The 25560-nt window shown below is 32.7% G+C and overlaps 2 protein-coding genes and 1 non-coding gene across 3 annotated transcripts; 2 read left to right on the forward strand and 1 right to left on the reverse strand.

Moving 5' to 3' along the window:
• The first annotated feature begins 589 nt into the window (after positions 1 to 589).
• Positions 590 to 2913, forward strand: LOC102578995 (RPM1-interacting protein 4-like). The gene is made up of 3 exons (XM_006351954.2): positions 590 to 736; positions 1854 to 2030; positions 2542 to 2913. Exons 1-3 carry the CDS (start codon positions 731 to 733, stop codon positions 2581 to 2583), a joined length of 225 nt encoding a protein of 74 aa, XP_006352016.1. The 5' UTR covers positions 590 to 730; the 3' UTR covers positions 2584 to 2913.
• Positions 2914 to 3210: 297 nt separating this feature from the next.
• Positions 3211 to 5448, reverse strand: LOC102590536 (transmembrane emp24 domain-containing protein p24beta2-like). The gene is made up of 4 exons (XM_006351983.2): positions 5255 to 5448; positions 3956 to 4142; positions 3748 to 3855; positions 3211 to 3470 (listed from the first exon to the last, which is right to left on the reverse strand). The coding sequence occupies exons 1-4, from the start codon at positions 5435 to 5437 to the stop codon at positions 3337 to 3339; spliced, it is 612 nt and encodes a 203-aa protein (XP_006352045.2). The 5' UTR covers positions 5438 to 5448; the 3' UTR covers positions 3211 to 3336.
• A 781-nt stretch (positions 5449 to 6229) lies between these two features.
• On the forward strand, positions 6230 to 6301 carry TRNAE-UUC (transfer RNA glutamic acid (anticodon UUC)). The gene has a single exon. It is a non-coding gene; the product is annotated as a tRNA-Glu (tRNA).
• The last annotated feature ends 19259 nt before the right edge of the window (positions 6302 to 25560 follow it).

Here is a 25560-nt window from a genome sequence, read left to right on the forward strand (position 1 = left end):
CACATATACTTTAAAAAATTCATGAATTAATACACATAAAAGATCAAGATTTTTTTCAATTCCTATTGTGTGACACATTAACTCCAACCTCTAATGATGATTATACTGAATACATTCACAATCCTTCAAATTTGTAGTAAATTTTACACAATCAAACTATAACATGTTTTTTTTAGTACATGAAAAAGTTTTTGCGAATGCTTATCATCATCCAATATATAGATAAGTTAATCACATAAAGATATTTTTTTTCTTTAATCAAACACATCGACATCAATGTAATTTTTACGAAAGTATTTATCTTAAGTCGATGGTCTATAAAAAACGGCCTCTCTACATCATTTCTGAAGTAGAGGTAAGGACATATTACCCTCCTCATATCCTACTTAACATATATTCAGATGATTAATCAATGAATATTATAATTGGAATTTCTCGATGAATTATTTACTATGAAATTTAAGAGGTTGTCGATATATTCCAGCTGTTAGGTTTCTATCTTTCCTCCTTCCCTTTTTTTATCTCTCATTTCCATATTTCAGTTGTAGAGTCCAAGAAAGAGAAAAAAAGGAGAGAGATTCTCTCTCTTTTTTTCCCTTTTTTGAAAAAAGGCTCTCCCTTTTTTTTTCTTCTGTAAAAAAGAAAGAAGGAGAAATTAATTCTTTTTAAAAATACATAATCAAATCAATCATTTCCAGAAAGAATTTCTCTATTTCCAAACTCCAAATCAATGGAGGTATGTATATATACATATATTGTTTTGTTCTTTCACAATGAAATTGTTGATTTTTGTGCAAATTTTATGGTTTCCATGTTAATTTATAATGTTGTTTTAAGATCTATATGGCTGCCTTTATTTTGCTTTCTAGCTTGTTTTGGTAATGCATCATTGTGTCGAAGGTCTATCGGAAACAACCTCTAAGGTCTGCGTACATCCTGCCTTTAATAGCCAGACCTTACTTGTGGGATTATATACTACAACAAAAACAACTTTTAGCGGCAATAAGTATGTACATTAATAAAGAGTGCTAAAGCCTTTTGCCGACATTTGTTAATTGCCATTGGATTCAATTAATGTCGCTATAGACTTTAGAGACATTTACAAAGAATGTTAATTGCCTTTAAAAGAACATATTTAGCAGCAATTAAGATATTATCGTTAATTAATTGCCGCTAAAGATCAGCTTTGATGTAGTGACACTAGATATTTTTTAAGATCTATCTCTTGTTTCATGTATGTTTTTCTATGGAATAGGATTATAATATGATTGTTGAAATGAAAGGCTACATGATCAAGACTCCTAAATAAAGCGAAAAACATGTTTTTATAGAAACAATTGTGAGACTAGTACTAGTATTGAGTCTCAACATGTATGTCCTAGCCTTGGTAGATAGAGTTATCTGGTACGTGTTGTTGGTGTGAGGTGTGCCCAAGATGGTCATGTGTTACACAAACGTGCATATTTATGCACCAGGTGCAATAATATGATGATTGAATATGATCATGAAATGAGTGAGCTTTAGAATCATATAACAGAGTTGTGTCTGAAGATCAACAAACTCTTTGAATGAATTCGGATTTAGTTGAGCACGTGACTTGAACCATATATATACACGACTACACGAGTTGAGTACGAGTCATCTGGAAAACGTTTTATCTGTAAAATTGGCAATTTTCCCTTGGTGTTTGCTTCCACAATTTACTGTTATGGTCTTGATGTAGTTATTTGCTTCTCTGGTTTATGCAATTTGTTCGACTTTGATGGTTTATTCGAGATGCATTTTTCGTTCTTTTCTTTCTTCTATTTTGGCATACAATTTAATATCTCATAGTTATATGTTAATCGCTGTAGGAAGCAGGACGACCACTTCCAAAATTTGGTGAGTGGGATGTCAATGACCCAGCTACAGCTGAGGGGTTCACAGTAATCTTTAACAAAGCTAGAAATGAGAAAAGGTTGGGTGGAAAGGCAGACGCGCCACCAAAGAGTAATCACAAGCATACAGCAACGCTTGGGAAGCCTCAATCTGTAAGTTCTTGCTGACTCTATGGCTACAAGTTTATGTCATCCATGCCCCATCTTGTGATGGTTCGAGGAAATCATTTCATGAACGTTGTCTCTCTACACTAATGTGTTATGCTTTACATAAAATGTCTAGCCTTGCGTATGCGTGGGACATACACATTGGTTGAGGGAGTGCATTGTTGTATCCTTATATGTTTTTCGACAATTTTTGCCCGTGAGCTAACTTTTGGGTTGAGTAAAGCACTCAAGGAGTCTCGCACTCAAGGGTTGGTCTAGTGGTCAATGACGTGGGTTAATCCCAACAGAGACTAAACAATAGGTGATTTCTTCCTATTTGTTCCATCCTTAGTGGACAGAGTTAATACTGGTATCTGTTGCTGGTGGGAGGCACGGTTATCAAAATACCACTTGTTTACTCTATAAAAATAGTGCCAATGTGTTTATCAAGAGTATGTTTTGCAATAGCTTTCATAAGTTCGCGATAAATAACCTTGTGAACATGTTACTTTTTCAGAAGAAATGGTTCTGTTGTATGCGGTCTGGTGCTGTCGAGTGATGGACTCTGTTTGCTCCTAGACACTGCAATGGAAAGTAAAACTTTTTGTGGAGCTGTAGTCAAGCTATGATGGATCGATCCCGGTGGAATAAAACTCTGTCATTTATAAACAACTGAAATGAAATTACAGTTTTTGCTACCAGAACTTATTGCAGCATCTGTGCTAGACTTTTTTCTAATCTCGAGTTTATAATAATCGATTATCTTCCCATTTTCTTGCCAAGGCTTTGGGAGGTTGGTTTTTGTTGTCATTACTTTTACTTGTTACATGCTGATGTTTCTCGATTGACATTTCCTTTCAATGATCGCGAATATCTGAAGCAATACAGACGTCCAAGCTGTATGTATGCTCAGTGAAATCAAATGTCGGATTCAAAATTTAAACACTGTACATTTTGAGTTGAGAGAGTGAGTTTTGAAACGTATAACTAACACCATAGGCAGAAGCAGCCTTGTGGTGGACCTTCTCTACGAGCAATCGAGCAAAAGTTTATGTGTAGAAATTCATTAAAATTGCAACAAATAGTATATATGAACTCATAATTCTGAAAAATACAACGAGTTTAATGCTGAGAACCTTAAAGGTTGAAACCGTAGAGTATAAATCTTGAAATTTCATCTGTGAAATTAACATCTCACTGTTTCACTACACAAGTTCTGGAAAAACAGATTATTTTGGTTTTTAAACGCGGTCTTTTAACTGATTAACTGTGAACTTCCGACGTGTCTGATGGCTAGTTCCAGCAGGGCAGTCTAGACTCTAACTGTCTGAAGCTTGTTTTCGAAAAGGCGTTGTAGGAGGAAGACCTGAAGGAAGCAGACACCAACAAGAGTTACTGATTCAAGAAGTGCCTTTGTGATTGCTCTTTGGCTCATACCTTCATTCACTGCATTTCCAACAAAGCAAATAGTTAAGACTACAGAATATATTGCCTAAAGTGAACACGTGCTTCTTAGCTACGAAAAAAATGGATCTTGGTCCTAACTCGACTCCAGTAACTAGATCATAAGATAATGATCGTCTAAGACCATATAGGGAGACAAACTATTCATATCCTCAATCAACATACGACTCTAGACCTTAGGCATAACTCAAATCCGACAAACTAATGTGGGACTCTAAAAGGGTGAAGTGAAGCAGTGAAAGTCATAAGAAAATCATACGTAATGCCTGACGAGCAGTATGTGCTTCGAGCCAATGCTGTTCAAACTGTATGTTGTAAAGAGCTGCTTCTAACTTTGATAGCTGGTCCAGCAATGGATCAAAGTGCTCTGTAGGCATTTACGCGAAATTTTGTTCTTGTTAGTAAGTATAGCAACAGAATTGAAGAAAAGATGAGGCGAAATGACAGAGTCTAAGAGGGATTATTACCATTCTTCGCGTGCTGATCATAGTATGTGTAATGTACAACTTGCACATCAAATTCTAAGGTTTCATGATACGGAGACTTGTTCGTGAAGCAGAACTGATAAATACCCTTCTTGTAAGCAACAAACTCGTATTTCTCACTAGTCTTGTCGCGGAAGCCATGAATTAGCTCACCTGATGGCCCTTTTATCTGAGAATTGTAATAGATTGAGAACAATAACAAAGAGTACAATGGCTGAAAGGGAACAAACAATTAACGACAACGTAAACATTCAATTTTGTTTAGATGTGACAGATCAAATATTATGTTAGTTAACGATAACGTGGAGGTTAATTTCTTAAAGACCCTCGGCTCAAGTAATAAGGATTGACTATACTAGTCCCATTTCACCATTCAACAAATCATGCTCAAAACTAGCATTTAAAAACAATTTGTTTACTAATAATGGTGGTTCTAGCCGAACCTGTGTGTACTTCGACTAATTCATTGGACCCCAAGACAGTCACACCCTGCTACAAGCATCAGTGACTGATTCAACTGCTCGAACACGTGACTATTGATCACATGGAGACAACTCTACAATTGCTCCAAAGCTTCCCTTCCATCAAACTAAGGGTCTAGGGCAGCAAATTCATAAAACTGAAATTTGTAACAAATAAATGCATCAACAAATAGTAATACACATCAAAGAATACGAAACTACGCAATAACTAAATACTACTACTAGTAGGACAAGAGGAGATCGGAAGAGGCTACCCCTCCTCCTCTTTCCCACACAGAAAACGACAACACTCAACTACTTACTAACTTTCTACCCTAATCCTCGACCTCTATAACTTCCTATCTAACGTCGTCTCCACATCCATATGAAGTTGTTGTGCCATATCCTATATATGAGATTACAAATATTCAAGATTAAATTTATTTTTTTTGCTTACGTATCGACAGTGGCAGAGTTAGGATTTTCACTAAGAAGGTTCAAAATATAAAAAGTAAACACACGAAGAGGCCAAAAGAGGTTCAATTCAACATCTATTATATATACAAAAATTATTTTAACCATATATAAACAATGTAATTTTTCGCCGAATAGGGTTCAGATAAACTCCCTCGTCTCTAGCTAGCTCCCCCAAATAAGTATGAAGCTGACATATTTTCCTAGAAAACATTTTCCTTCATATGTCAAATCATCAACACAACATAACCATATCCACACATCACTCATAGCTCTTCGATGATCATACGTGAAATTAATCCGATAACGAAAGATAATACATAAAAGGGGAAAGAAAGTACCATACCATAAGATCAACACCACCCTTATTAGCAGAATGCCAAGGAGTATCAGCTTGAATGACAACAAAAGATACATGAATTGTATCACCTTCAAGATGAACATTATGAGACAAACATTCTTCTTTGTCAATTTCAAATCTAATCCCATAAATTCCTTGCAAAAAATGTAACAATAGCAATAGTGTCATCACACTTGACATATTTCCCCATGACCTAATTCTCATCTCTTTGCAATTTATTTTTGTTAACAATAAACCAAAATTTATGAAGGAAAAATAATTTTTTTTTAAAAAAACAAGATTCTTGAAAATAGTTATTATCTTCAACAGCCAGGCCAGGTTTATAGGTTTTTTTACAACTAATCATAGACTATATACAGATAGGAATATAACTATTTCATCTGTCCAATTTATGTGGGCCAGTTCAAATTTTGAGTTTTTTTTTTTTAATAAAAAAAAGAAGTATATTAGCCCGTTGGATCAAGTTTTGATATATATAAATAGGAAAAAAACTTAGAGGAATTTTCAAATCGATTTTTATTTGGTTTACATTTTTAAAGACAAATGATATATATTTGGTTTGGTTTAACTAAATTCAAATTGAATCTATAAATTATATACACAAATATATAATTATATATGTATATGAAATATAATATATTATTTTTTATAATTAATTTAAGATACTTTGTATTCTTTTCCAAGTTTAATTTCTAATTAGACTAATGATCAACTTAAGCTCATTTATTAAGCAAAAAATAAAAAAACTAAGAGGTTTACTTATACTCCTCAATCTCTAATTAAAGGTCTCAGATTCGTACTTTGGGTATGAAGTCATGTTTGAAAGAAAACGTTTTACCCTCAATGGACTTTCTTACTCGAATTCAGATTAGTTGGACCACAAATTTATTTTTTCTGCCAACAACTTTCTATACCATAGAATATAAGATTTAAATAAACTTTGCATCAGATATCGAACAATCCGTTATCGTCCAGCGGTTAGGATATCTGGCTTTCACCCAGGAGACCCGGGTTCGATTCCCGGTAACGGAACTTTTTTATGAATCAATCTTTTTTTAAGTATTTATTTATATATATATAAAAAGTTGACGTTTTGGCATAACTTATAGTTTATTTTTATTTTTGAGTAGTAGTAGAAGTTATTTTTTAGAAGTTGAGAACATAGTTTTATCTTAGGAATACTTTCGGAACTTTGATGTCGAGTTAACTATTGCACCACAATGCTAATGAGATCAAGTGAAGTTTTAACCTCAATGAAAACAAGATCAAGTGAAGTTTTAGCCTTAACGATAACGAGATAAAGTGAAGTTTTAACCTCAATGATAACGAGATAAAGTGAAGTTTTAACCTCGAGTTCAAGTGAAGTTTTAACCTCAAAGATAACGAGATCAAGTGAAGTTTTAACCTCAAAGATAACGAGATCAAGTGAAGTTTTAACCTCAAAGATAACGAATTCAAGTGAAGTTTTAACCTCAAAAATAATGAGATAAAGTGAAGTTTTGATGGTTGATTAGCTATTGATATTGAGAGTTGCACAAGTACTTACGTGCTAATGTCTTCTCCTTTAGATGAGCAAGCTGAAAATGGATTGCATATAATTGAATATACTATATAACGACAGCGATGAGTTTACTCTGGTGTAGGATGAGGTTGTTTTCAATAGACTCTCGGCTCAAACAAATCATATTCCAAAAAACAAGTAAATAAAACAAATAAAGAAGCGAAAAAAACATATTGAAAACAATTAAGAAAAGAACAACTAGCAACAACAAATGTACACAACTAAACCTAGCAAAGGAAAAAAACATGTAACATTAGAATCGAAGAATAAGACATAAGGAGAGTAATAATAACATTACTGATAGGAAAACTAGAGAATACTCGACTACCTACTAACATTCTATCATAATCCTCGATCTTTAACAATTAGGAGAGGACAAAGTTTCCACATAGGTTACAACCTTATTGGAGTAAAGATTTGCTTCAATCCCAATAACATTAACTTGTTCCAGTTCATGTGTTATTGAATGTTATGGTATACCGTTGATAATTCATCGATTGGAATCGGAGACTCGAGAAGAAAGGCGTTACTACTAGAATCAAGTTGAGGGACGTCCATGGTGTAGTGGTAGCAATAAAATTGGTTCTTCATCTTGTATTTGCTAGAAATCATAAAGTACTTTTGATAATTTTTGTGAGCAACATAGTGTTGTTTGACGAATTTGTCATCTTTAATTAACGAATACCATGATCTGCAAATGTTTTTGAATCTTATAAGTGATTTCATAGGAAGTTTTGTGAATATATCAATTATGATCGATATCATGGGGAAGGAGGTTTTGGGTAGGGTTTTGTATAAATACGGAAGCCATCTGGCTAATTTATTTATTTTTGGTCAAAATAAGCCGTTGCAACTCTATTTATAATAGTGCAAAATCAACTTTAAAGGAAAATTAGAAAACCTATACAATATTAGTTTGACTAGAAATACTATTGAGATTAACGATAGTGGACAAGAAAATTACACGGTCATCTTTTTTTTTTTTTAAACAAAAATCCTCAACAGAAATAAGTACAAGCAAGGGGGGCTACGCCTTACCTTGTCAATCCTATGAGGTTATAGACCTCTACTAATTAACAAGCATGAAGAAAATAAGAGCTAGAGAGAACTAGATATTCTATGATCATCACAGAATTCGTAATAAACTTTATGATGATATTACAAATGAGAATGCTTAAATAATGCACAAATATAAAATCCAAGAAGAAAGTTGAGTTATCAACCTCAAACTTACTTTTACAAATGTGTGAATTTAAAATGATAGATAGCCCATCTAAAGTAACCTGAAGTATTTTTCTCTTGTCTTCTTCTTCAAATATGGCCAACAAAATTTGATACTTCATCATTGCTTTTAAATGTATTGGATTTTGTTGAAGCTATTGACACTGTCATATGATTTTGCTTTGCCAGTCGCATCGGCAGGTGCCTCGGAACAAACTCTCATGTCACTTTACCATCCCAACTGTGTTGTCTTCCATGTGTCTTCTTTTTGTTTTTGTTGCTTCCACTTCTTTGATGCCTAGGTGAGATATCCCCATCTCTAGCCACTTTATCAAAGCATATGTCCAACATGTCCTCATCCTCATCCTTATCCTCGTTCTCACCCCGTCAAAAGAATCATCGCCCAAATCACTAGCATAAGCATTAATTGGACTAAATCCTGATGCTAAGGCCTCTTGTTCATTCTTCTTTGCAATTGTACTTTTTAGGTACAAATTCTAGAGCTTGTGGACTTAATTTTCTATTCAAAAGAGGAAGTGAAACATTCTCTTCTTCATCAACCAAATCAGCCCACCTAGGAGTACTCATCTCCCCTTGTTGTTTTTCTTTCGAAATTAACAAATCATTTGTAAAATTCGCTTAAGAGAGTGGTGACATACCTCTCGCCAAAATTTTATCATTCCCTGTGGATGATAAGAGCTGTCCAAATTCACCTTGATGTTCATCAGGTGAATCCAAATTTTGGGAAGTGACCTCATGAGCTAAGATGCTCAATGTGACCATGGGTGGCTTGATCGCTGAATTAGGTTTGAGTAACATGGCAGCCTGACTTTCTTGAATAGCCTTAGCTACTGTAGGACTCATAACATTACCATATTTGTCGGTCCGCATGCTACATACTCCAATTGGTGTGCTAACTGATTGTATATTATTATCAGGATCGGCTCGAACCAAAGTTTTCTCCTTCGAGGGATTAGAATCAATTAACTCTAATTCCTTCTCCACCCCGAGTGCTTCAAATAGATTTGTACAAACAATGTCCTTTGATCCATTAGATTGCACTACTAGATTAGTAGTTACCTGTTGCTTATTTTCAAGACGTGGAGATTTACTTTGACTTGCTGAGGAACCAATACACATAGAATTTGATTTTTTTTTGTGCACCTTATTTTTAGAAATATTTTTTTTTTCTCTTAATATATTTACATACTGTTAATATTTAAATAAAAATAATAAAAAGAGTATTATGTGGTAACTTGGACTTTAAATTAATTATACAAGTTTGTTTAGGATTCTTACTTGATCATTTACCAAAAAATAAAAATGGATCTTTCGTCATTATTACACCTTCTCCAACAACATCATTGAAGCAACTCACATACATCATTGAAGTAATTTGAGACAATCATCAATAATAACTTTTACTCATAAAGAAATTATTCATAACTTATTAAGTCTTCTTCGCAATATGAAAAAGTGTTTAGATAGGTGCTTCCATTGCTTCAGGTTGTGTTTTCTCTTCTTAGTTCATTCAATCAACAACACAAATTAATTGAAAACAAACTTTGATCCATATACCACTATATATACTCGGATACTCCAATTTAATAACACTCAAAGTCGATTGTACCAAAGAAAAATTTGAACATTATTTTTTTTAAAAAAATCTTGTTTCAACGTATGAAGAATTTTATGTTTTGTGGTGACAATGATTTTTAGAGAATACTTTTTAGAACTTTTCAGTAAATTGGAAAAGTTTAATACATTAGCTTTATATTTGTTGGCAGTGATTTTCTTTAAAGGACTGAAGCACTTTGCAATATAAGTGCACGAGAAATACCTTGATGTGTAATATATCTATTAATGGTGTTCATTGATTATTGTCTCAAATTACTTAATAAGTTATGAATAATTTTTTTATGAGTAAAAAATTATTATTGATAATTGTCTCGAATTGCTTTAATGGTGTTGTTGGAGAAGGAGTATGAAAATAATGACGAAGAAAGCGTAAAAGAATCCACTTTTATTTTTGATAAACCAGGTAAGAATTCTAAACAAACTTGTATTAGTCGCAATTAATAAGTTATCCCGATAAAAGATGTAAAAGCAATATTTTATTGTTGCTTATTCACATAATTATGGATTTATATGTCATTCTAGATGGATTGTATATATATGAACAAAATATATAAACAACGTTGATGAGCTTTTTTAGGTGAAGATACAGATTTGTTTAAAGTAGCGAAGAAACTATGTTGAAAACAATAAAGAAAAAAACAAGTAGTTACAACAGAACATATAAAATAACGAAACAACATATAACACTAAAATCGAAGAATAGGACGATATGAGAGTAAAAATAACAATAAAATACTCTGCTACTTACTACTTTAATTTTCGACTTTTATATCTTCCTATCTAGGGTTATGTCATCGATAAGCAACACACGTTTCATGTTTGGTCTAATCACATCTTACTTCAAGACTTCTTCGGCTCACCTCTACACTCTTTGTAAAACTTCCAATATTTAGGAATTAGGAGAGGACAAAGTTTCCACATAGGTTACAACCTTATATAAGTAAAAGCTTGTTTCAATCCCAGTAACATTAACTTGTTCCAATTTATGTGTTGTTGAATTATATGCCACAAATGAGCCAGGGTACTTTTGAAACATCAAGTTCCCATCCTTCATAAAACTCAAAGGTTTCAACCAAACATTGGGAGGTATTGACATTGTTGACATCTTATTCCATGAATTTGTTTTCATCATATACAACCAAAATTCATGATTTTGACTATAATCTACCAATTTCAAACAAAGTTTTTCTCCTACACAGTACAACATAGGCCTTCTCCCTTCCATCATACATGGAAACAATAATAATTCATCTTGAAATTGTTCCTTTTCCAAACAAAAACGTACTATAGTAATAACGCGATCACGATTTTCCGCCCTACTCGCCATCATATAAATAACACCATCTACCATAATAACACTAGTACCAAAGAAACAATAATTTGGAGGAAACGGGCCAATCGATTTCCACATGTTACTTTTCGTTGAAAATATATCAATCTCCATGTCACCATTAACAAGTCTAGGTACTAGTCTAAATATTTTGTACTCATCAATACGCGGAAAGTAGCAAAAATTATAAAGACCACCATACTTATTCTGAATTGGACTAGGGATTCTTCTTGATTCTCTAGTGGTCGGGTTCCACATAACAATTATGTCATCAAAATATGTTATAAGAAGTATCCCATTAGATGAGAAATATTGAATGTCAGGGTATACCGTTGGTGATTCATCGATTGGAACCGGAGACTCAATAAGAGAGGCTTTACTACTAGAATCAAGTTGAGGGACGTCCATGGTGTAGTGGTAGAAATCGAATTGATTCTTAATGTGTATGGTAGAAACTATAAAGAACTTTTTACAGTTTTTGTGAGTATCATAGTGTTGCTTGATGAATTTGTCATCTTTAACTAAAGAATACCATGATCTGCAAACATTTTTGAACCTTATAAGTGATTTCACAGGAAGCTCCGCGAGTATATCAATTATGATATCATTGGGAATGTTTTGGGTGGGATAATTGTTTCTACGGTACTTAGGGTTTGATACAAATATTGAATCCATGATCTTATTTTGTCCAAATAATACGAAAACCAATTTTAAAGGTAAACTACAAAAACATGTTACGTACTATATTGTTTTTAATATTATACAAATCCTATTTTGACATAAATACAATTTTGGTTACCTACTTCATATATGAATATACTAAAAATAAAAACTTATTTTGGTTATTACTCCTATATGGTTATATCTCCTATCCAGATATTATTATTATTTCCTAGGCCAGATAAGTTATTTTTTTATATATGATAGAGTTCGGGCATGGCAAACCAACAAGCCAAGAAAGCTCGCTTGTTTAAGTAGTGTCATTAATATTATTTATACTTATATTCTGATTTTTCTCTCTCTCTGTAATACTAAACTTTTCAACAAAGAAGTGTCGGTCAACATTGCTCGACATAGGAGGGTGGGTCCGTCTTGGCTCCCATTACTCTTGTATTCCCCTTAAATTTTAATGCTCAAAATATCGTTACGTATAACTCAAATCTTTTAGTTCATATTTTTACTTTTTATTGACTTTTTTCAAAAGAGGTATGATTCGATGAATCAAAAACTTATTCAAGTTGATCAAAGTTAATTGTTCCAATTCATGTGTTATTGAATTGTAAGCGACAAATCCAGAGCTATTGTTCCTTTGAAACATCATGCCATCCTTCATAAAACACAAAGGTCTCAAACAAATAAATTGAGTTAATGGAATTGTCAATATCTTATTCCATGAATTTGTTTTCACCATATACAACCAAAATTCACCAATTTGGTGATTATGATCTCCCAATGTCCTACTCAAACAAAGTTTTTCTCCTACACAATACACAACATGTCTTTTCCCTTGCATCGTATATGGAAACAATAATTCATCGTGAAATTGTTCCTTCTCCAAGCAAAAACGTAGTATAGTACAACTAATTAAATTCTCCGTCCTCCTCGCGGTCATATAAACAATCCCATCTACCATAACAACACTACTACCATAGTAGTAATAATTTGGGGGAAACGGGCCAATCGATTTCCATATGTTACTTTTCGTTGAAAATATATCAATCTCCATGTCATTCATGTCACCATTAACAAGTCTAGTTCCTACTCTAAATATTTTCTACTCATCAATACGCGGAAAGTAGCAAAAACTATAAAGAAGACCACACTTACTCCGACTTGGACTAGGGATTCTTCTTGATTCTCTAGTGGCCGAGTTCCACATAACGATTATGTCATCAGCATATATTATAAGAAGTATCCCATTAGATGAGAAATATTGTGTGTTAGGGAGTACCACTCGTAATTGATCGATTGGAATCGGAGACTCGACAAGAGAGGCGGTAGTACTAGAATCAAGTTGAGGGACGTCCATGGTGTAGTGATAGAAATCCAATTGGTCCGTCATGTGCCTGATAGAAGTCATAAAGTACTTTTGACAATTGTTGTGAGTATCATATATAGTGTTGCTTTATAAATTTGTCATCTTTAATTAACAAATACCATAATTTGCAAACGCCTTTGAACCTAATAAGTGATTTAACATTAAGTTTTGTGAGTATATCAATTATGATATCATGGGGAAGGGGATGGTTTTGAGTGGAATCATGGTGGCTAGGGTTAGGGTTTGAAGCCATCGGGCTAATTTTTTATTTTTATTTTGTCCAAATAAGCCATTACAACTCTACTTATAATAGTGCAAAATCAACTTTAAAGGAAAATTAGAAAATTTATACAATATTAGTTTGACTAGAAATACTATTTATACGTAAATACAATTTTGGCTTTAAAAAAAATCCTTTAGTCGCAATTGATATGCCTTGTATATATATGAACAAACTATATAAAAACAACGGCAATGAGCTTTTTTAGGTGAAGGTACAGTATAGAGGGATTTGTTTAAAGTAGCGAAGAAACTATGTTGAAAACAATAAAGAAAAGAACAAGTAGCAACAACAAAATAATAATAACGAAACAACAGATAACACTACTTTGTTTGGATGGTTGTTACGTATTGTTTCATAATGTATTGTATTGTGTTGTATTGTTTTAACGCGCGAATATAATGTTTGAATAGACTGTATCGTTCTCTGTCGTTACATAAAGCCACATATCCATAGATTAAATGATAAACCTACAAGAAAAGTAGGGTACGAGGTAGGGTAAAAGATGAAAGTATAATTATTAAATAATAATTAAAGATAAAATGAGAAAAAAATAATAAGGTAACACGTGATCATACCAAATAGGTCATTACATAAAATGAGTCTTTTCGTTGTTACCTAAAGATGAATTTAAACGATACGATACAATAGAACTTAAGTAATTAACAATCAAAACAAACATTGTATTACAATACAACGGGTTATAAGAACCATCCAAACAAGGTGTAAAATCGAAGAATACGACAATATGAGAGTAAAAATAACAATACTAAAAGGGTACTAGACAATACTCAACTATTTCCTAACATTCTACTTTAATATTGAATTTCTATATCTTCCTATCTAGTGTTATGTCCTCGATAAGCAGCACATGTTCCATGTCCAGTCTAATCACATCTTACTTTAAGACTTCTTCGGCTCACCTCTACACTCTTTGTAAAACTTCCAACATTTAGGAATTAGGAGAGGATAAAGTTTCGACGTAGGTTACAACCACATTAAAGTCAAGTCCTTGTTCAATTCCAGTAACATTAACTTGTTCCGATTCATGTGTTGTTAAATTGTAAGCAACAAATCCAAAGATATTGTACTTTTGAAACATCATGTTCCCATCCTTCATAAAATTCAAAGGTTGCACCCAAATATTGTAAGGTATTGACATTATTGATATCTTATTCCATGAATTTGTTTTCTTCATATACAACCAATATACATGATTTTGATGATAATCTACCAATTTCAAACAAAGTTTTTCTTCTAGACAATACAAAATAGGTCCTCTCCCAGCTTCCATCATACAATATGGAAACAATAATTCATCCTGAAATTGTTCCTTTTCCAAACAAAAACGTACTATAGTAATAACGCGATCACCATTTTCCGTCCTCCTCGCCATCATATAAATAACACCATCTACCATAACAACACTAGTACCAAAGAAACAATAATTTGGAGGAAACGGGCCAATCGATTTCCATGTGTTACTTTACGTTGAAAATATATCAATCTCCCCGTCATCATTAACAAGTCCAGGTCCTAGTCTAAATATTTTGTAGTCGTCAATACGGGGAAAGTAGCAAAATTCATAAGGACCACGACACTTATTGACAGGACTAGGAATTCTTCTTGATTCTCTAGTGGTTGGGTTCCACATAACAATTATGTCATCAGAATATTTTATAAGAAGTATCCCATTAGATGAGAAATATTGAATGTTAGGGTATACCGTTGGTGATATATCGATTGAAACCGGAGACTCGAGAAGAAAAGCGTCGCTATTAGAATCAAGTTCAAGTTGGGGGACGTCCATGGTGTAGTGGTAGCAATTAAATTGGTTCTTCATGTTGTATTTGCTAGAAACCATAAAGTACTTTTGACAATTTTTGTGAGTATCATAGTGTTGTTTGACGAATTTGTCATCTTTAATTAAAGAATACCATGATTTGCAAGTGTTTTTTAACCTTATAAGCGATTTCACGGGAAGTTTTGTGAGTATATCAATTATGATATCATGAGGAAGATTTTGGGTGAAAACATTGCTAGGGTTAGGTTTTGATACAAATACTGAATCCATTGATCACTTATTTTGTCCAAATAATTAAGCCGTAGCATGTCTATTTATAAACCTAATAATTAAGTACAATATTATACAATTTTGATTTCCTACTTCATATATGAATATACTAAATAATAAACCAAAAAAAGAACACAATTTTACTGATTTTTTTCCTTTCCCGTTATGAAAAGGATCAATTTTACTTCTTCTTTTTTTCTGAATAGTTCCAAATATAGAAAACACATTAGTTTTTATTATGAATTACTTCATATATAAATATACTAAATAATGCATCCAAAAAAAAAACACAAATTTTATTGATATTTTCCTTCTCCCGTTATGAAAAGGAGCAATTTGATTGTGTTTTGCACCTCAGTCACTTAATAGCCTATAATTTTTATTTTTAAAGTCAATTATTAAGTGACAATTAAATTTAATTGCTAATAAAAGATCCTTTGAGTGGCAAGTAATAAAAGTTAGCTCCACAAAAGATATAAGTTGAAAATGAATTTATTTAAGGATGCTTACTGCATCGCGCCATGTCAGAGGAGTATAATGCACTTATTCAAAATTAAATTTATCCACGTCACCTTTTGTTGAAAATATATCAATCTCCGTATTATTTATTTCACCATTAACAAGTCTAGGTCCTAGTCTAAATATTTTGTACTCATCAATACGTGGAAAGTAGCAAAAATTATAAAGATCACCACACTTATTCTGAATTGGACTAGGGATACTTCTTGATTCTCTAGTGGTCGGGTTCCACGTAACAATTATGTCATCAGTATATGTTATAAGAAGTATCCCATTAGATGAGAAATATTGTATGTTAGGGAGTACCATTTGTAATTGATCGATTGGAACCGGAGACTCGACAAAAGAGAGGCGGTATTACTAAAATCAAATTGAGGGACGTCCGTGGTGTAGTGATAGAAATCGAATTGATTCTTCATGTGTATGGTAGAAACTATAAAGAACTTTTTACAGTTTTTGTGAGTGTCGTAGTGTTGCTTGATGAATTTGTCATCTTTAACTAAAGAATATCATGATCTGCAAACATTTTTTGAACCTTATAAATGATTTCATGGGAAGTTCTGTGAGTATATCAATTATGATATCATTGGGAATGTTTTGGGTGGGATAATTGTTTCTACGGTACTTAGGGTTTAATACAAATATTGAATCCATAATGTTATTTTGTCCAAATAATACGAAAACCAATTTTAAAGGTAAACTACAAAAACATGTTGCGTACTATATTATTTTTAATATTATACAAATTCTCTGTTGACATAAATACAATTTTGGTTACCTACTTCAAATATGAATATACTAAAAATAAAAATTACTTTGGTTATTCCTATATGGTTATATCTCCTATCCAGATATTATTATTTCCTAGGCCAGATAAATTATTTTTTTATTGGTATTGTTGGTGGTTTTATATATGATCGAGTTCGGGCGTGGCAAACCAACAAGCCAAGGAAGCTCACATGTTTACGTAGTGTCATTAATATTATTTGTACTTATATTCTGATTATATATATATATTTTCAACAAAGAAGTGTCGGTCAACATTAAATTGCTTGACATAGGAGGGTGGGTCCGCCTTGGCTCCCATTACTCTTGTATTCCCCTTAAATTTTAATGCTCAAAATATCGTTAGGTATAACTCAAATCTTTAGTTCATATTTTTACTTTTTATTGACTTTTTTCAAAAGAGGTATGATTCGATGAATCAAAAACTTATTCAAGTTGATCAAAGTTAATATATACTTGTCGTGAATAGTTTTATCATCACTATATATAGTGAACACTTGAGAAGTTCACTAAATTCAGGATGGTAAATATTCGTTACAAATTATTATTATGATATCATTGTTTTGACTATACAAATCCTATTTAGACATGAATACAATTTTGGTTTCCTACTTGTTATAAAAAAAATAAAAAAATAACCCCTCTGCTTCAACTCATCCTATATATGCAACCATCAGATGTAGAAACTAACAATCCAACTCATAGTCATCACATAACAAATGTACACAACTAAAACTAGCAAAGGAAACAACATGTTACACTAGATCAATCGAAGAATATGACATTAGAAGAGTAATAATAACATTACTGATAGAAAAACTAGAGAATACTCGACTACATACTAACCTTCTACCCTAATCTTCGACCTTTAACAATTAGGAGAGGACAAAGTTTCCACATAAGTTACAACCTTATTGAAGTAAAGATTTGCTTCAATCCCAATAACATTAACTTGTTCCAATTCACGTGTTATTGAATTGTAAGCCACAAATCCAGAGCTATTGTTCCTTTGAAACATCATGATTCCATCCTTCATAAAACACAAAGGTTTCAACCAAATATTGCAAGGTATTGACATTGTTGATATCTTATTCCATGAATTTGTTTTCATTGTATACAACCAATTCATAATCTACAAATGTCATAGTCAAACAAAGTTTTTCTCCAACACAATACAAAATAGGTCTTCTCCCTTCCACCATACATGGAAATAATAATTCATTTTGAAATTGTTCCTTTTCCAAACAAAAACGTACTATAGTAATTAATAACGCGATCACCATTTTCCGTCCTACTCGCCATCATATAAATTACCCCATCTGCCATAACAACACTACTACTAGTACCAAAGAAACAATAATAATTTGGAGGAAATGGACCAATATATTTCCACGTGTTACTTTTCGTTGAAAATACATCAATCTCCTTGTAACCACCTAGTTTAAATATTTTGTAATCATCAATACGGGGAAAGTAGCAAAAGTTATAATAACCACCACGTTTATTGAGAATTGGACTAGGGATTCTTCTTGATTCTCTAGTGGTCGGGTTCCACATAACAATTATGTCATCAAAATTGATGCTTCATATTGTATTTGCTAGAAACCATAAAGTACTTTTGACAATTTTTGTGAGTATTATAGTGTTGTTTGACGAATTTATCATCTTTAATTAAAGAGTATCATAATTTGCAAGCGTTTTTGAACCTTATAAGTGATTTCACAGGAAGTTTTGTGAGTATATCAATTATGATATCATGAGGAAGATTTTGGGCGGAAACATTGCTAGGGTTAGGATTTGATACAAATACTGAATCCATTGATCACTTATTTTGTCCAAATAATTAAGCCGTAGCATGTCTATTTATACAAATCCTATTTAGACATAAATACCATTTTTATTTCCTACTTCATATATGAATATACTAAAAATATAAATTATGTCCAAATAATTGTTTCTACGGTACTTAGGGCTTGATACAAACCCTATTTAGACATAAATACAAATTTGGTTTCCTGCTTCTTTTCTTTTTTCTTTTTTACTTGGTTTCCTACTTCATATATGAATATACTAATAATATAAATTATTTTGGTTATTATATGTTTATATCTCCTATCAAGATATAATTATTTCCTAGGCCAGATAAATTACTCTTTTATCGGTATTGTTGGTGCTTTTATATATGATCGAGTTGGATCGTGAGAAACCAACAAGCCAAGGAAGCTCACTTGTTCAGTTGTTCAAGTAGTGTCATTAATATTATTTGTACTTATATTTTGATCTTTTAGTATATATAGATATATATATATAGGGTGGGTCTGCCATTGGCTCCCGTTACTCTTTATTCTCCTTAAATTTTAATGCTCAAAACTCTCAACTCTATTAGTCCAAATTTTTACTTTTTATTGACTTCTTTCAAAAGAAGAGGTATGATTTAATTTGATGAATCAAAAACTTATTCAAGTTGATCAAATTAATATATACTTCTGATGAATGGTTTTATCATCAATATAGTGAACACTTGAGAAGTTCTCTAAATTCAGGATGATAAATCTTCCTTACGATATATTATTATGACGCTACGCATAACAAGAGATAAATGAATAAAAGGAGTTAGATTTTTTAAAAAAAACATGATGAAGAAATGACTTTGATGAAAAAAATAATAATAAATTTGAAACAAGGGGATGTATCTTTGCATTCTCACGTGAATGTCCACAGGTATATGTCTCTAATCACCAATCAAGAGACGATAAAGTTTCCACGTAGGTTATAACCTTATTGAAGTGAAGTCCTTTGATTCCAGCTACATTAACTTGTTCCAATTTATGTGTTGTTGAATTGTAAGCCACGAACCCAGAGCTATCGTACTTTTGAAACATCATGCCTCCATCCTTCATAAAACTCAAAGGTCTCAAAAACTTTTTTGGAGTTAATGGAATCGTCAATATCTTATTCCATGAATTTGTTTCTATCGTATACAACCAAAACTCACAAATCATATGATTACCTTCCAATAATCTAATCAAGCCAAGTTTTTCTTCCAGAGAATACAAAACGTGTCTTCTCCTTGGTATCGTGTATGGAAACAATAATTCATCTTGAAATTGTTCCTTTTCCAAACAAAAACGTAATATAGTACAATTAGATAAATTTTCCTTCTTCGTCGCCATCATATAAACAATCCCATCTGTCATAACAACGCTACCACCTAAGAAATAATAATTTGGAGGAAACATCTCAATCGATTTCCATGTGCTACTTTTCGTTGAAAATATATCAATATTCATGTCATCAGTACCAATACCAAGTCCTAGTCTAAATATTTTGTATACTCCAATACGCGGAAAGTAGCAAAAATTATAAAGACCACAGGTCTTACTCCAAACTGGACTAGGGATTCTTCTTGATTCTCTAGTGGCCGGGTTCCACAACATGATTATTTTATCATCATATGTTATAAGAAGTATCCCATTACATGAAAAACATTGTATGCTAGGGAATACCTTTGGTGACTGATCGATTGGAACCGGAGACTCGACAAGCGAAACTATACTACTAGAATCAAGTTGAGGGACGTCCATAGTGTAGTGGTGGAAAATCGTGTGTCCCCTCAAAATCATAAAGTACTTTTGACAATTTTTGTGAGTATCATAGTGTTGCTTGACGAATTTTTCATCTTTATTTAACGAATACCATGATCTGCAAACGCCTTTGAATCTGATAAGTGATTTCACCGGAAGTTGTGCAAGTATATCAATTATGATATCATTGGGAAGAATTTGGGCGGAATTATAATTGTTTCTAGGATACTTAGGTTTTGATACAAGTATTGAATCCATCGAAGTATTTTAATTTGTCCAAAATTAGCGTTATAATGAAGTCTATTTATAAGTCCAATATTGTTTTGACTATACAAATCCTATTTAGACATGAATACAATTTTGGTAAAATTTCCAAAAATAGAAGCCAATTTTAGTGATTTTTTCCTTGTTCATCACTTTTCCTCTCTCAAACCCTATTCTCCTCCGACGAAATCTCGCGCAAGTGATTGGTGGAAATTTCCTCTTCTTCTCCTCTGAAGCTCACAGATTCAGTAATGTACTCTCTTTTTTGTTAATTGTATGGGTCTCGATTTCTTTTGTTTATTGTAGGGTATTTGTTGTGAACACGGATGGTCCCTGAACTGTTGGGCCTGGGGCTAAAATACGTTGAGGCCCAAGAATTAGACAGCTCAATACTAAATTGGCTTGGGATCCAGGTTGAATAGAGTTTATATGGTTGTCATATGCGGTTTTGGAAAATTATGCGTATTATGAAGAGACTATCTTTTCCTCTCATTTTCTTTCTAGAGTCTTAACTTCTCATCCCCATTCTTATCTCTATCTTTAGTTACTTGCTATTTCAGTACTTCTCTTTGTAATTCAAGTGTTGTTATTATAATGTGGTTATCAATGAATGTAATGTTTATGTATGTGTATTAAGAATTCAAGTTTCTTTCATTGGTGCTTTCATCCAGAGGTCTTCAATGGAGGACCAAATATATCGAACAATCAAAGATTCAATTAAGGTCATGGAGGATACTTTGTCAAAGGATCTCACTGATATTCATTCAATGTTATGCGAGTTGGTTGGAACCCTTACTACTAGTAAACCTGGAACTATGAAATTTCAACGATTTTGTGGCAAGAATCCAGAGTTATGGATTTCTCAGGCTGAACGATCCTTTAAGTTTTATGAGATTACAGAAAACCACAAGTTAGATCTCGCGTCATGCTATCTCGATGGGACAACTTTACAGTGGTATCAATGGCTTTTCCAAAACAAAGAGTTGTCGGATTGGAAACATTTTACTGAGAAAGTGTTGATTCGTTTTCATAAATGCCATCTCGAACCACCAAAAGAAAGCTTGTCAAATCTTCAGGAGTGGAGCAATATAACCAATTCATCTGTGCTTCAAAACTATGAGGAGAAATCTGAACGCAAAAGAAAAATGAATGCGCACAAGGTGTTTGACAAAAAGTTGTTTGGTTACTTTTCCACATTATTTGCTGAGACACAATCAGACACTCCAATTGAAATGGTTAGTGAAGAGGCTACAAATATTAAAAGTATTGCAGTCCAATTGTTCAATGAACATCCCAAAGAGAATTGTTATAGAGGTACGTTTATGCAATTTATCTTGATCGTGGCTCTGATGAACAACATGTCACTCATGAAATTAAGACCTTGGAATGTGCGATTTCTGCTGACGAAATAATACCTTATGCAGAGTGTGGCAACTCTTATGGGAGAGAAGAACATGATGAAGGTAATTTACTAAACGTTGGTGTGACTACCTTCGTTGTTCATGTTCAAGGAATTGCATCAAATCTCACTTATGGGGGAGAAGAACACGATGAAGGTAATTTATTGTTGAACCTTAGTGCGACTACCTTTGTTGTTCATGTTCAAAAAATTGCATTAAATCTCTATGTATGGAATCCCAGAATTAGTTCTGAGTTCCAGATTCTAACAAGTTCTAATAAGATTGTAAAGGCACGTGCATTGTTTGAAGAAATTAAAAAAAGGAAGAGTTTCTTACTTGTGAAGTTGTATGATTGGGAGCATGTAGGCGGTGTTACAATATGAATGTTACAAGCAACGGTAATGTGATAACTCCTCATGCGACTTACAAGCTATTGTGGAACCTTATATTGAGGTTTTCTCTTTAAGGCCTTCATACTCACCTTGAAGAACAATACATGATTTCTCAATTGAGATATGTTGGGTGTGGAATGACATGTAGCTACTCTAGATAAGCTTATATAATTACTGTGATGTGTTGGCCGATGGGCATCAGTTATTACAAAGATGAGTTCACTTGCTACATGTACAAGGAATGCAATAATTTAATGATGCTTTGTTTTTGGGTGGCAATCAACCATAATAAAATGGCATCAACATAGTAATAGTTTGGCTTTATCTACTATTAATAAAGAAGGATGGAAGAGAAAGGTGGAAACAAATCTCTTAAAGCTTGAACATGGGTTGCAATATCTCAACTTAATAGAAGAGTCTAAGTTTGAAGATGAAAATGCCTATTATGTGATCATTACAAATAGGCTTGGTCGATCAAGTTTGGTGCAAATTATTTTAGGTGCAAATTCACATATATCAATATTGCTCTTATTGGTGGAAGATGATGATTCCCATTGCTATATTATCATGACTGAAAATAGATGCAAAGAAGTTTCTAAGAATTGCTTACTTGCTATTAACAATATTGGGCAGATACCACTACAATTTATGCTTTACTCGAACCTTGAGGACAATGTTCTTTTTGAGGCGTGGAGTATTGTTGTGAACGCGGATGGTCCTTGAACTGTTGGTCCTAGGGCTAAACTACACAGAGGCCCAAGAATTAGACAGCCCTATACTAAATTGACTTGGTATCCAGGTTGAATAGAGTTTATATGGTTGTCATATGCAGTTTTGGGAAATTATGTGTATTACTCCCTCTGTTCCATTTTATGTGGCAACATTTCCTTTTTGGTCAGTCCCAAAAAGAATGTCACATTTCCTTATATGGAAAGTATTTTAAAGGTACAATTCCTTTTTTTATCCTTGTTGGTCCCACTTAATCTTAAAATAATACTCCAATACATTTATGAGGAGAGAGAAATTGAGTCTACTTTTTAAAAGGACAATTTGGTAAACATTTCAAAGTCTTCATTTATTTCTTAAACTCCGTGCCCGGTCAAATGTTGCCACATAAAATGGGACGGAGGGACTATAAAGAAACTGTCTTTTCCTCTCATCTTCTTTCTAGAGTGTTAACTTCTCATTCCCATTCTTAGCTCTATCTTTAGTTACTTGTTATTACAGTACTTCTCTTTGTAATTCAAGTGTTGTTATTATAATTTGGTTATCAACGACTATAATGTTTATGTATTTGTATTGAGAATTAGGATTTGTTTCAGTATGATAATAGAAAGAATACAAACTTCTTTGGTGATTTCTATCGTAGATTGAAGCTCACGGAAGGACTAACATCTTCACTAATTGTAGTAAACTGACAAGTATGGTATTTTTGGCCAAATTATGCCATTATTTAAAGCAATTCACTAAAATAATACGTTTTTTAATTTTTTTACAATAGTAGTATAAACGTATTTCTCAATAACGTTTTAGGACCAGCTATGCGGAATATTGTAGTTGACGGTGTTAAGTATAGAAACGTTACTCAAAGTAACGTTTTTAGCCTAATATGTAACTTTGAGTAACATTTTTATAATACGTTACTATGATCAGTAATGTTTTAAGTGTAAAACGTTACTCAGAATCACGTTTATTAAGAATTCACGGGCCACCTATAAATTTAGAATCTCCTGCAAATTTAAAATGTCACTCATACTAACGTTACTTACAAAAACGTTTCTTAAGAATTCAAAGTTCTAGTTATGGGTGGATGTCCAGTTGTGTTAATTCCCTTTCAATTATATATCTACTGTAATGTAACTCAAGGATGTATAATTAGCAATAACTTTAATGTCATAAATTTTTCTCCTCTCTGGTGTTAATAATAAGCCTTATGCTCTTTTTTTTGTTAATTACACAGCTAATACAAAATTGGTGTACACACCAATATAATGTATCTACGTAATGAATTGATAAAGAATATAATGAGGCCTCCCAATGGTTACTATACAATAAAATTTAGTTACAGAAGAGAGTATGCATCATTTCTACCTCTTTTGACTTCATCAGACCAGCCAGGACACAGTAATAATTCATACCAGATGCAGGACACAACCAAATGCACATTAATACCAATTAGTTACGTGTAGGTATATGAATCATCACTAACCATGTTTCTCCATTTAAATTTATCTCATGCATGCCATCATATAAAGTAAATGAAAAATAAAAGATACTAGTAGTTAAAAGCTAAAAGACTCCTGGAAAACCAAGCTTTAAAAGAAAAATCAACTACAAATATGATTGTTTTTGCAGTCTCACAGAGTAGTAAGCTTACTTGGAGTCTTCGCCTTGTGATTTTATTCTTTGCTTCTTCTTTTCGTTGCTACAGTGTGTCTTTGTTACCTTTTGTTGTTTTCTTTATGCTGTGTTGGTATCATCTGTTTCAACCCAAATTGCCTCATAACTCGATCAGGCACGTGAACCTCGACGACATCCCAACAAAAAATTGGAGCTCTAACATGCCATATATCTCGTCCAATGCGACAATAGTCAGGAAGACTCTCAATTAACTACATAGTTTTGTTCCATTACTAAATTCGACAACTCCAATTCCATTCCGTTTTGTTCATCATTTAAATTTTTTGCTAATTTTTTCTGCTACTCTACAGTTACTTACAACTTTTTTTATTTTGGTTATTATATGTTTATATCTCCTATACAGATATTATTATTTCCTAGGCCATATAAATTATTCTTTTATTGGTATTTTTGGTGGTTTTATATATGATCGAGTTCGAGCGTGACAAACCAACAAGCCAAGGAAGCTCTCTTGTTCAAGTAGTGTCATTAATATTAGAGAAAACACATAAAAACCCATTGAACTTGGCAGCACAACTTACTTTAGCACTTAAACTACACGGTGTTTAAATACCCCCTTAACATCTTTGAAGTATTTTTTTTCAACCCTAACACTACAATACCAGTCTCACAATGGCAAGTGTATTACACACATGCACCATTTCATTGCCACGTCAACACCACCTTGAAAATTATTTAAATTTTGAGTTTTTTTAATTCTTTTTTGTTTCTTTTTATTTATACAATTTTAGTAAGGTAAAAGATAGAAAAACAAATTGAGAATTAATCCAAGAATATAAAAAT

This window comes from Solanum tuberosum, unplaced genomic scaffold, assembly GCF_000226075.1.
Source record: "Solanum tuberosum cultivar DM 1-3 516 R44 unplaced genomic scaffold, SolTub_3.0 scf00140, whole genome shotgun sequence".
NCBI classification, from domain to species: Eukaryota; Viridiplantae; Streptophyta; class Magnoliopsida; order Solanales; family Solanaceae; genus Solanum; species Solanum tuberosum.

Excerpts from the sequence above, each read along its gene's own strand:
- LOC102578995 (XM_006351954.2), top strand. Across the intron at positions 2,031-2,541 it reads CGCTTGGGAAGCCTCAATCT|AAGAAATGGTTCTGTTGTAT; the intron begins GTAAGTTCTTGC and ends TTACTTTTTCAG.
- LOC102590536 (XM_006351983.2), bottom strand. The coding sequence starts at position 5,437 with ATGACACTATTGCTATTGTTACATTTTTTGCAAGGAATTTATGGGATT. Across the intron at positions 4,143-5,254 it reads AGGGTGGTGTTGATCTTATG|ATAAAAGGGCCATCAGGTGA; the intron begins GTATGGTACTTT and ends TACAATTCTCAG. Across the intron at positions 3,471-3,747 it reads TACTGCTCGTCAGGCATTAC|TGAATGAAGGTATGAGCCAA; the intron begins GTATGATTTTCT and ends TTGGAAATGCAG.